At 36.9% G+C, this 12,257-nt stretch overlaps 1 protein-coding gene across 3 annotated transcripts in view; it reads left to right on the top strand.

Moving 5' to 3' along the window:
- The window catches only part of LOC124717330 (zinc finger matrin-type protein CG9776), a 278,463-nt gene that overhangs the window by 129,080 nt on the left and 137,126 nt on the right, over nucleotides 1–12,257 (top strand). For all 3 annotated transcript variants that reach the window (XM_047244160.1, XM_047244161.1, XM_047244162.1), the window contains 2 exons: nucleotides 3,662–3,715; nucleotides 4,899–5,080. In XM_047244160.1, coding sequence (XP_047100116.1) covers nucleotides 3,662–3,715; nucleotides 4,899–5,080 — 236 coding nt within the window. The remainder of the gene's footprint in view (nucleotides 1–3,661; nucleotides 3,716–4,898; nucleotides 5,081–12,257) is intronic.

Consider the following 12,257-nt stretch of genomic DNA (forward strand, 5'->3'; position numbering starts at 1 on the left):
ATAGCAGACTGCCTTTATACTGAGTTCCACCCTTTACCACCTGAGCCATAAATGTCTTGTTATATAATGTACTATTGACCTCAAGTACAAAACTATTTGACTGCATTTGTCAGTATACTGGATTTCATACTATGGCACACACATTATGCAGAACTCTTCCAACTGACAATGTTAATTTTTGTGCAACCAATTCCTTTATACTGATTTCCACTAATGTATATTCAATATTCATAGGACTTAAGTTATCATACAAAACCCACCAAATGTGGGCTTAAGACGAAAGCTAATATGTTGTCTCCTGACTCTGTACCAAAAAGAGATGACTTGCTTGTGATGTAGGTGACATTTTCCATCTCATCAGATGCATGTTCAGAATGTGTACCATGTTCAGTAGCCTATTGCTCTACATGTTCAGAAAGATTCCCCATCATGTTTTTTTACATGCTTTGACACCAGAAACTCAGCTCACACAACGTCGACATTCGAATGCTCAAACTGTGTGACTACTTCTTTAATTTGTTAGCAACATACAATGAGAGTGTCAAATACTCTCAGCATCATTTTGTGTGATTCCGTTTTCGCTGTGGTGTATCCATGTTTTCACTGCTCGTTATGCTGTTTTGTATGAGCATCATAGAAGTTTGTCTAACACTTGTCCATAGTGATTAGGAAACTAAAAAAAGTCATCCGGATTGGCTTGACCCAGCAACAGCATTTCCGCTGCCACCTCAGTTCGGTCGGCTTTTCGAACGGCCACAGGCACTCGTGGAACCGAAAGGACAGCGACCTTCGTAATGTTGAAAATGTTGTGTGAAATGTTCAGAACTGATCTGTGGCTAATTTCCACTTTTCCACCATCACCTCGATTGTGATGTGCTGATCTTCAAGCATCGGGGCCTCCACTGGCCTTGAGATTCCCAGTTCTCACAGAATACAGCCTCCCACTCAGTTAGCTGTCATTTGGAGTTGTTTGAGCACGCTGTAAGCATCTGCACCACTTGTACTGTATGGCATTGCACTGTTGCCATATACCTTCACCGACTCAGTGAAGATTTTTGCAGTGCTGTTCCTCTTCGAATGCAGAAAACGAATCACCCACTAAGTCAGTATGCTGCACCATTTTGTTTTGCTTCCTCTAGTGGCATACTACTTCGCAGTGGCACAGGAATTTCAATATAGGGCTCTAAATATGTACCTGACAACACTTTTTTAAATGCGTTAATAGTAATTTTGAATTCCACTTGTAGTTACTTTGATGCACTAACACAAAAATGAAATACTTTATCTTCGTCTCACTTTAGTATCTGGATCCCTTGTACCAAAGCTGTGTTCTAACTCTTCCAGTTTCAGTATGAGATGAATAATCAACGAAGTTAATTTTATCAATCCTTCTAATAATAGGATTCTAAGAGTCTTTGACCAAAGTTTGATAAATTTTGCCCCTCTATCGTCAAATTAAAATGAATAAATACAAAGGGTGCTTACAAGGCCAGGAAACTGGCCAGCTCTACTACATCTACATCTACATAATTACTCTGCAATTCACATTTAAGTGCTTGGCAGAGGGTTCATCGAACCACAATCATACTATCTCCCTACCATTCCATTCCCGAACAGTGCGCGGGAAAAACGAACACCTAAACCTTTCTGTTCGAGCTCTGATTTCTCTTATTTTATTTTGATGATCATTCCTACCTATGTCCAGAGAATAACTTTGGCTTGTCTCTCACTTCAGTGAACCAGTGTGGAGGAGCACAGTCTTGCTTTATAAAAATACTAAATGCTTTACTAATTAGAGGTATCAGAAATGATTGTGACATGAGACTTACTCTGCCGCTTTTGTATTAATAGCAACTGATAATCTATGGCATGTATTTTCTTTCCTTCTTTTTTCACTTCGGCACTGGTTGCTTGTTTCTACATACCTTTTCTGCTATAAAATAATAATCACAATCGTAATAATTAGTGTATTGTGTGCTAATATGCGTACCCTGTGTACAGTCATCCTTTTCTGATCTTCCCTTGTTCCAACTATAGTACTCGTTAAAACAGGCGGTAAAGAAAAATTGTATATATATATATATATATCTCTCTCTCTCTCTCTCTCTCTCTCTCTCTCTCTCTCTCTCTGCGTGTGCGCGCGCGCGCACCCACACACACACACACACACACACACACACACACACACACACACACAGAGAGAGCGAGAGAGAGATAAACAATTTTTCTTTACCGCCTGTTTTAACGAGTACTATAGTTGGAACAAGGGAAGATCAGAAAAGGATGACTGTACACAGGGTACGCATATTAGCACACAATACACCAATTATTATGATTGTGATTATTATTATATAGCAGAAAAGGTATGTAGAAACAAGCAACCAGTCAAAGTTATTCTCTGGACATAGGTAGGAATGATCATCAAAATAAAATAAGAGAAATCAGAGCTCGAACAGAAAGGTTTAGGTGTTCGTTTTTCCCGCGCGCTGTTCGGGAGTGGAATGGTAAGGAGATAGTATGATTGTGGTTCGATGAACCCTCTACCAAGCACTTAAATGTGAATTGCAGAGTAATTATGTAGATGTAGATGTAGTGCGTGTAAAATGCACATAATTTATCTTTCATCTGTTATAGTACATATATTGCGTGAGGCATAGTGAATGTTTGTACCTGGGACTGGAGATTGCGCATTGTGGCTTCATAGATAGTGTTTCAAATAAATCCGGCTAGCAGTTTGTATTGAAATTTGACAAGGACATTGATAGTTGTTGCATGAGGAAGGAGGGAATGATGGAGATAGTTCCTTTTAAGATTGTTCTTTTAACGTCTGTTTTTAAAAAGGACTCTTATTAACTTTCCCTTTTTTGCTCTTTGTTTTACAGGGAACCAAAAACCAAAATTGTTTTGTTATAAAAAGAAAGTGATAAAAAAATGTACTTCCCTAGAAGTAAATATGCGAGTTTAGAAGCTGACGAACATCACTGTTGTATATGTCTGCAGCTTTATTATTATTCTTTCATTTTAGAAATTCTTTGCTTCTGTTTTTGGGCTGTTTCAAATGCGTATGCTCTTAATATACCATTGTGTGAAAGATTGTAAAGTTGTTTTCACTTCTGATATTTCACATTCGATTTTCTCCTGTGCAGTTTAAGTAATAACTGAAATGTAACATTGTGGGAAAAGATAGATTGCTACTTACTGTAAAGCAGACACATTAAGTTGCAGACACACGCAATTAACAGACTCTCACATAAGGTTTTCGGCCACAGCTTTCATCAGCAAAAGCGAAAAACACATCATTCATATTCTCAAGCAAGTATACCTCATGCACACATGACAGCCAACTGCAGCATCTGGGGCTGGAATGCAGCTATCACAGGGGATGCAAGCAGCAATCTGGAGGAGGCAGGGAAGTCAAAGGGGTAGTAGTGTACAGGTGGGGAGTCGGCTGTTGTGTGTGCATGAGGTGTGCTTGCTTGTGTGTGTGTTTCTGTTTTGTTGATGAAGGCTGTGACTGAAAGCTTATGTAAGCATGTTTTAATTGTGCTTGTCTGCAATTTAAGGTATCTGCTTTATGGTAAGTACCAATCTACCTTTTCCTACATTGTTGACTGTCATACCTGGAGTTTCCGTTGTTTAATAACTGACATTTGATTTACAGGTTCACACTCCATGTCTGTCACGAATCAAAAGAGTGATGATGCCAAAAAAGAAGGTAAGATGCAAGTACATATCAGTAGTAGTACAGAGTGAATTTAAAAAAAAAAAAGTTAAAAAGGAATGAACATATGAAATAACTCTCATGTCTCTCATAGTAACGCTGTAAAGTGAGTAGGAGAACTTTTATGGTGTCATCAAAAGCACCACAGCTCATATTTGGTGCTTTTGTCCATTTTAAAACAGAAGATAAAGTCTCCTAAAGTTTAATCTGTACTATTTTATTTTCAGTTTTACTTTTTTCTGCCTCAGCTTCAGTCTTTCATTTCACTTTGGAGGAAATGCTGTTTTTGAGGTTACAGCTGGAGTTTCCTCCCTTCCCTCATTCTCCAAACTGTCATGTTACTGATTTTTCCTTTGTTGGGGACCACAGTCATCTAGCACTTGCAGATTGAAATTTCCATCATTTGACTGTATGTTTCAACGTTCATTTATTTCACACTGTTGCAATTTTAGCTTTTTAGTAGTTCCAAAGCCCAAAGGTGAAATGAAAATCAATAAAATGCACAGAGCATAAAATGTAGTGCACAATACGGACAACATAAAAGTTACTACTCCCTTAAAGAGCATTGCTTACATATCACAAAATGTCCAGCATGTCTGAATAACCTGTCGTTATTGAAGTGTTACAACATATATCTGGTCATACAGACCAGTCGCCGCATTACAGGATACAAGCAAAGATAAAAAAACAGAAAAATGTGGTTGACATTGTGTGCAGCAGCCAATACAGTATGTTATTAAAGTTTGTTTGCTGTTCGAAATACCAGTTGCACTATTTTTGAATCTTTACTTCTAGTCATTTCAAGTCAATGTCAAGTCAAGTCAATTCAATGACCGTATGTGTTGAAACACTTGATCGGTGATGTGTTATTCAGGCTTGTCGGATATTTTGTGATATTAAGTTATGCTCTTTACATACTGAGTGACTTTTATGTTCTTCACATTACGTCCTGCACTGTATGATCCGTATACTTTGTTGATTTTCAGTTCACTTTTGCTCTTGATAATGGCTGTAGATGTGAAATCATGATATTGTGAAATAAATGAGTATTAAAACACACAGTCAAATGGTGAAAATTTTGCTAAGAAGAAAAGTCACATTACTTTATATAATTGTTTCTGTTGGCATGTAGCACCTTCTCGTAGCTCAAAAAGAAATAATAGAGGTGTTGTTGCAGCTGCCATTCAGAATGAGTTACTTCAGCAGAAGCAGACACTCGCCCTCCAGAGAGACGAATATGTACGTAAAGCTGCAGCCCTCGTGCGAGAGCTGAACGTCCTCAAAGAGCAGGAAGAAGAGTTAGTGAGAGAAGATTCACGCGACAACAAGCGTTTCCTGCGTGAGAACACCAAGCTGCAGGTAACTTGCTGACCAAAAGTTGTTGGTGACGAGTTGGCCATCACCAGTTATGGCATTCCCAAGTTCTCAGACAGCACTTTTGGTATAGTCAGCCAACACTTTTGGCTAAAGTGGCGGTGGTTTCAAAGTATCAAATGTGGATAACACTGGTTAACTAGGTATTACGAAAGAAAATTAAATATTTTCTTTTATTTTTTATTTATTTTTTTAACTGTCCTGCATTTACTTTAAGTTTCACAAATTTAAGCTATTGTATTATTAATTTAGTATCGTTATTAATTTTGCAATTAGCAGAACCAGTTGTGTCATAAAGACCACTTAATGTAGAGTAGGACCAACTTTTTTGTCTCGAAACGCTTTTTTCCATTAACCCTTTCGCTGCTGTGGATGTGTATACAGATCCTGCTATGCTGTTTTCCATGTGCTCTGGATGTGTCTGTGCATGCCACTTGCATTTTCGTGCAGTGTTATGGACGGATGTATGCGTCCTGAGCCACAGACCTCTCACTGCTGTGGACGAGTTACTTGTATGCTATCATTTTCAAAAAAACCTTCTCATCTTGAGTCGTTTATGAGATATGACAAGTTTTAAGACCACACAGCGTGCAGAGCACAAGGATGTGACTGGGTGCATCGGGCGGGACGATCCTCTGGATGTAAAACCCAATAATTTAAGGCTGAAATGAGATATCGTTCTGCTCTCAATTTTAAATAAAATTTCGGTATCCTACAAACATTCCATTTACTGCTGTGTATGGGCTAAAGTCAACCATATGCAAAGCTAACACAAGGCATTGTTACTTCTGCAAACTCTCTAAAATTTTACCTAATTTGATGCACAACAGTAAGTATGATGGATAGCAAAAAGGAATTCAGTTCTTTATCAAATGAAGATATCAGACTGTAAAATGCGAGAAAATAAAATTTTTTCAATAATAGTTTTAAAATTGGGTGATAAGTGTTTCATCTCAGCTGGAACAGGGTCTCTCAGCATAGGCACCAGATTTGCAAGCAGTACAGCCATAACAAAAGCTGTCTCAGCACGGAATGCAGAGTACATGTCTGTAGCAGCAAAAGGCTTAAAAATATTTATCTGTTTTCACCCTGATGAACAGGGACCAGGAGCTCATAAACAAAGACCAGTACAGTCTCCCCAACTCCACTAGTCATTGATATACAGGTATTAACTTTGTGTGTATGTGTGTGTGTGTGTGTGTGTGTGTGTGTGTGTGTGTGTGTGTGTGTGTGTTTTGTCTATATTTGTCAGATACAGAGAGCACACACACACACACACACACACACACACACACACACACAAAGGGCTACAGCTACTGCTACGGTTTCTCCTACATACTCAGAGAGAGCATGCATGCACACTCAGTTGTTGTTTAGTTCCCATATGACATTAACTATCATTATTTCCTTTATTGTAACTTTGTTCATTATGAACATTTGTACAGTAGTATGTTTTTTTAAACAACATGCTATATTATTTATTCCATATTCCACCTCCTTGCCTCAAGAGCTGTTGAAAACCATATCACAGTGTGCAACTCACATACACTTGATGTTACTAGAAATTTGACATAAAGTTGGCTTTCACTGTCCTGTACAAACACAGGTGTAGTTAAAGTAACTCATTCACTTTCTAGAGTTGACAGTAAAGAAATGGAAATGCAAGGAAAATGCGAATTGCTCATTGAGTCAGCCTTCCTCAGTCTAAGGTTTATGGGAGTCAAATGTACACCTGCAAAGAGAAGGTAGAAGACTGACGAAATTACCAGTAACATTTTCCTCGTTTCTCCATTTGTTTACTGTCAGCTCTAATTGATGGGCGAATTACATTACCGTGGGTACCACTGCACTGAGTGCTAATATAGAAGAGTCAAAGTCAGTTTTGTGTTAATTTTCCAATAATTTCATGTTTACATGAATTTTACATAGGTCTCAAGAAGAGGAAGTGAATAAAATGTACAGGTTGCCATGTAGGAAAGACGTACTGCTATTCACATCTTCCTGACAATTAATGTCCCTGGTAGCTAAACACCATATGTTCAATACATTTTTCATTTTGCTTCTGGGCAGAAATTTATTTGGGGCGGTAAATATAAATGGTACAGCGTGTTTATTAACTGCTCTAATACTCTGTTATTAAAATTTGTAATTGGGACATTACTGCTTGACCACATTTATAAAGCAGTAAAATGGCTGGGTGCTGAATTAATATCTCTTTCCAACCCATTAGTCCCACACTGACATTCTATTCTTGTTATCCTAAAATTTCCCTCAGCGTGAAGGTTTGAAGTTGGTTTGGACACCACAGTAGTTTCTCTCCTCTGGGCTGGGAACTGACATAACCAGCCAATTTTAGGGGGACCTACAATTTAAGATGTTTCATGAACTACAGCACAACTTTTCATTTTTTGATATTAACGATGCATGGCCAGAGACGAATCAAACAATTACAGACAGGGGGAAAAAAAAAAGTCCTGTGACTGACTGGATTGAACTTAAAATCTATAGTTTTGTGGTCTTTTCTTACTCTATGTGGAGCCATACTCGCAAACATTTCCATTTGTCTTGTATATTTGGTGCTCTCCAGCTTGAAGAACTAGCAGGTTTGTCATATTAATAATTGTGTGTTTGAAGAAAGCTGCTTTTTGGTGGTAGTCTATTTTATCACACTAGTTTTGTACGCTCACCTTTCATCAGCAGTAATTCCATGACAAACGATAAATATTTCTTATAATATTATGGAAATGATAGTTGCTACTCACCATATAGCAGAGATGCTGAGTCTCAGACAGCCATAACAAAAAGACTGTCAAACAAATAAACTTTCGGCCAAAAAAGGCCTTCATCAGAATTAGACAACATATGCGTGTGTGCACACACACACACGCGCACACACACACACACACACACACACACACACACACACACGCGCACACACACACACACACACACACACACACACACACACACACCCGCGCGCGCACACGTATTCCGATGAAAACCTTCTTGGCCGAAAGTTTACTTGTTTGCCGGTGTTTTTGTTGTGCATATTTGCGGCGCAGCATCTCTGCTATATGGTGAGCAGCAACTATCCTTTTCATAATACTGTCATTATCCATCCAGGATTTTCCATCGTTTGAAATATTCCTTATAGTATGTTATTTATAGTGTTTTATTAGTATGTTTCTTAAATGAGTATTCTATTTTCCCTTTTGTGTACTGCTTTTTAGCATAGGCAAAGAGGATGTTTTGAAATATATAATGTGATTGTATGTTTATATATACACAAGTATTTGAATTAAGTGTAAGAATTTTTTGTGAGTAGATGTAGTTATCAGTGGCAATTGCTGTACATGCAAAGATTATTATTGTTATGTACCATAGATTATAATGTTATTCCTAATTTGTATTATCTCTGCTAGGAGGACAAAGGAATGTGTTGTTTGCTAAAGAATGCTGATGAAATTGACAATTAACTTTTTGTTTTTGGATTGTTTAGCTTGCTAAATATTTTGGAGGAGATAGAAATTTTCATGTAATAATGAAACAACCTGACATTATTTTAAACAAACGGAGTTGTCTAAAAAACAAAAACTTTGTGTCAAAAATTACACTTGTATTCTGTAGCATAAAACACGTTTATTTGTTCTGTTGGCAAATGTATAAGGCAAGTCATATTACAATAATACAGGAAACCACAGACACATAAATCACTTTATTCATAGTTTATAGTATTTTAAGAAATATTTGTCTCACATAATATAGTTACTACTGATGATGGGCAAAAACTGAAACTAGTCAAATAAACTGAGCTACCATAAAAACAGCAACTTATGTCAAATATGTACGTATTAATACAACAAATTTGCTGTTTCTCTTTGGATCCAAAACAGATAAGTCACAAACCCCAAAGTTCTGAAACTGCTTTTTCAGTGTTAACGGTTTCCATAATTCGCGTTGTTGGACTTTAGAGAAGCCTCCCATTTTTTTCTTCCAGTTTTGATGTGCTAGAAATCTAATTACACGCATAAGTAGTGGCCAATAAAACACAAAGCAGTTGGCTGTTGTGAACAGTTCAGACTTGTTGAGAAATATATAGACAAATATTTATTTTTTAACTGACAGAAATGTGCCATATTGATTTTAAAATGTTGTCCAACCAGATGGAAAGCTTCATCAGCAGTACTCCTGCAATAAAAGTTGTTTTAGCAAATTACTATAGGTCCTTTCTACACTGAAGGAAATGCTTTCAGTGAGTTCTTTATTTTGTTTCTAATTACTATTATGTTGTCTTCAGGCTTTTTCTTGTAACCAACACACAGCATGTGGAAGCAAAAGTATAACAGAACTCTGTTTCAGTCTAAAACGAGTCTGTTCAGAGAATATCTTACTCAGAAGTAATATTTTTAAAACGTATTTAACAATTGCGTTTTTTTCTGCACAATATTTCTTCAGCAGATGTTTCCTTTTTTCCCCACTCTGTTACACTGGTTGGAATGTTCACTATCTAGCCACCAGCCCTCTTTTTAAAAAAAGGCATTAGTTACTGCACAAGATGATGTCTGTGTAAGTTGCTGAAATTTGAAATTCTATGCAGAAAAGTGGATTGTCAACTTGCTTAGACAGTGTACTCACAAGAGGAAAGTTTAAAAACACAATGTAACTAAGTCAAAAAGTTAAGTGTGGTGGTCATTTTTCACAGCAGCTATATATATATATATATATATATATATATATAAAAAAATAGCAATAGTTTGCAAGTAAATGCCTCCTTGCACATGAAATTTTTTATTTTGTTTGTACACCCAAGCGTCTACTGTGAGTGTCAGTCAAATGTCTTAACAGTAAAATGCCTAATTTGTTATTTGAAAATTGTGCAGAGTTTCCATAAGTAAAAAGCTTATTGAAAGTATCTGTTTGAAATTTGTCATTTTGCTCACTCACATATGCCTTGTTTCAGAGACAAAACACATCTGAGTGTATAAATAAGATTTTAAAAAAATCATGTGCTACTTGCGAAATGGCTCTTACTTGTAAACTATTGGGATTTGCAATATTATGTGTATTGCAAACTCAATTTTCCCTGACTGAAAGAATAATAATTCCAAAAATCACTTTTGGAACAAAGTCAAATTAAAGAAATTAATTTTGTAGAAGGAGTTTTACTTTTCCTTGCTTGTATATGTTCCAAAGAAATTAGAAAATCCTTTGTAGACAGTTGAGGATCTAGAAGAACAAGATACAACAACTATCCAGTAATCAAAATTACAATGTTTTACATGGAACTAGATTAAGCAGAACATTTTATTGATGAATGAAAGTGAAGGTTTGCAAATGATAAAGGTGAGTTGTTTCAACGTGTGGTGATTTATTCTTTTTCTTCATTCGTAGTTGGGTCGGTAGAAAGCTTTTGTTAGTGGATCACCAATGTCGTCTTATACGGAAACAGCCCAGAATGCAAAAGGGATATCTGTCACAAACAGTAGTTCAACACAGTTGTCTGAACTTGTAGGAGGCACTTTTAATGTGTATTATCTTGTGCAAATATAATTCTCAAGGTTCGTGAATAAGTGCAGGGTTTTCTCAAAAATAGCGCAGTATGAACCATTGACACCCATTGTGAGAAGAGTCGCGTGCATTTCAGTCATCTCGAGTTATAGTTTGGATATGAAGCTTTTCACTTTTTACTAGTAGTGTTTTCAGTTGATGTTCTTACTCCCTCTTTACAGTTAGAGCATCACAATTGGATCTGTTAATGTTCTTCATTGTGCTCAAACATATATACATAACCCATCTTAAGGAAGAATCTTGTAAAACATTAGTGTATGTTTTCTTGAAATGTAAGGGCCTGATGAACGTATGGTATCTTGGAAATTGTTCTGTACACATTGTCGCAAACAAAGCTTTTTGTGTTTGGTATGCAAGAAAATTTGGGAATTGCTGCTTCGCTGCAGTAGATTCCTTGGTGTGGTGGTTAAAAGGAAAACACTTGCAGTGTTTTTCACAAATGCGCTTAACTGTAACTGGAAGCTGCACGACATCTTGTGTAACAGATTATGTCTCTTCATCAGAAAACATCTATAGGCTGTGAAGATGAAAGTCTAAGAAAAATGTAAGTACCACTGCTTCTATTATTTCATTACATTTATGGTGGTGTTTGTATGTAAAATATGTTGTTAGTGAATGTAAACAAAATTTGCTCTAAATGATAATCGAGACAACGCTATTTCTATCTTTAGCTTCCTACTTCAGAGATCATCCACTTTGTCTTTTCACTGGGGAAAAAACGGCACAGAACAGTACACAGTTGTTACTATTGTCTTAATAGTAGCGATTCTGCCTTAGTTTGCCTGGTTCGATACATGGAAATTTTGTGGAAGAAGACTTCAAAAATATTTTAATCAAATAATATTTCCCAGTGCGTGCTTCAGTTTGCTGCTGTAATGGGGAATATAGGGGTTCAAATTGCTGCCTGGGCATCCCTATTTGGGGTTTACAAAATTTCCTGAAATTATGTCTTGAGATTGCTGCATTGTTCATCAAATAAGATCGTGGAGGATTTCCATCTCCTTATTTATCCAACTATGCATGTACGTCATCTTGAAAAATCTCACTGTCAATGGAATACTGAGTTTCCTTCCTTCGACTTTGCCATTTAACATTGTAATTTCGAAATTTTCCTTTAGGAGAAGCATGAAACCAAAAGTGATTACTGTAATATTTCTGTAGTAAACCCTAATAAACTGAAGGTTTTAACCTCTGCATCAGGAGATACTGTACATCTTTCCCCTTATTATATGCATGTCTGCTATAAGCAGTTTTTGTAGTAATCCCTGAACCTCTGTGTTGGACCAGGCTCAAACCTGGCAGTTTGTGCTGGACCAGGGCTCAAACCTGGCTCTGTGCCTTTTGCAGGCAGCGAAGATTGAGCCACTGGAACTTGACTCACTTCATTAAATCTGCCAATATTCGTGTCGTAATTCTAAACTTCACAGAAGCCTTGCTAGACAAATGTACTGGAAGTACAGATATTCTGGAGAAATTGCACAGCTACATATTTGTGTTGTTCCTGTATAAGTGCAGTGGAATGTATGTTGTGTCATGATTCATGTTGAGTCTTACCTTTGAGGGCCATTCAGTAATTAAACAGACAAATTGCTAT

Source organism: Schistocerca piceifrons, chromosome 9 (assembly GCF_021461385.2).
Source record: "Schistocerca piceifrons isolate TAMUIC-IGC-003096 chromosome 9, iqSchPice1.1, whole genome shotgun sequence".
In the NCBI taxonomy this organism is placed as follows: Eukaryota; Metazoa; Arthropoda; class Insecta; order Orthoptera; family Acrididae; genus Schistocerca; species Schistocerca piceifrons.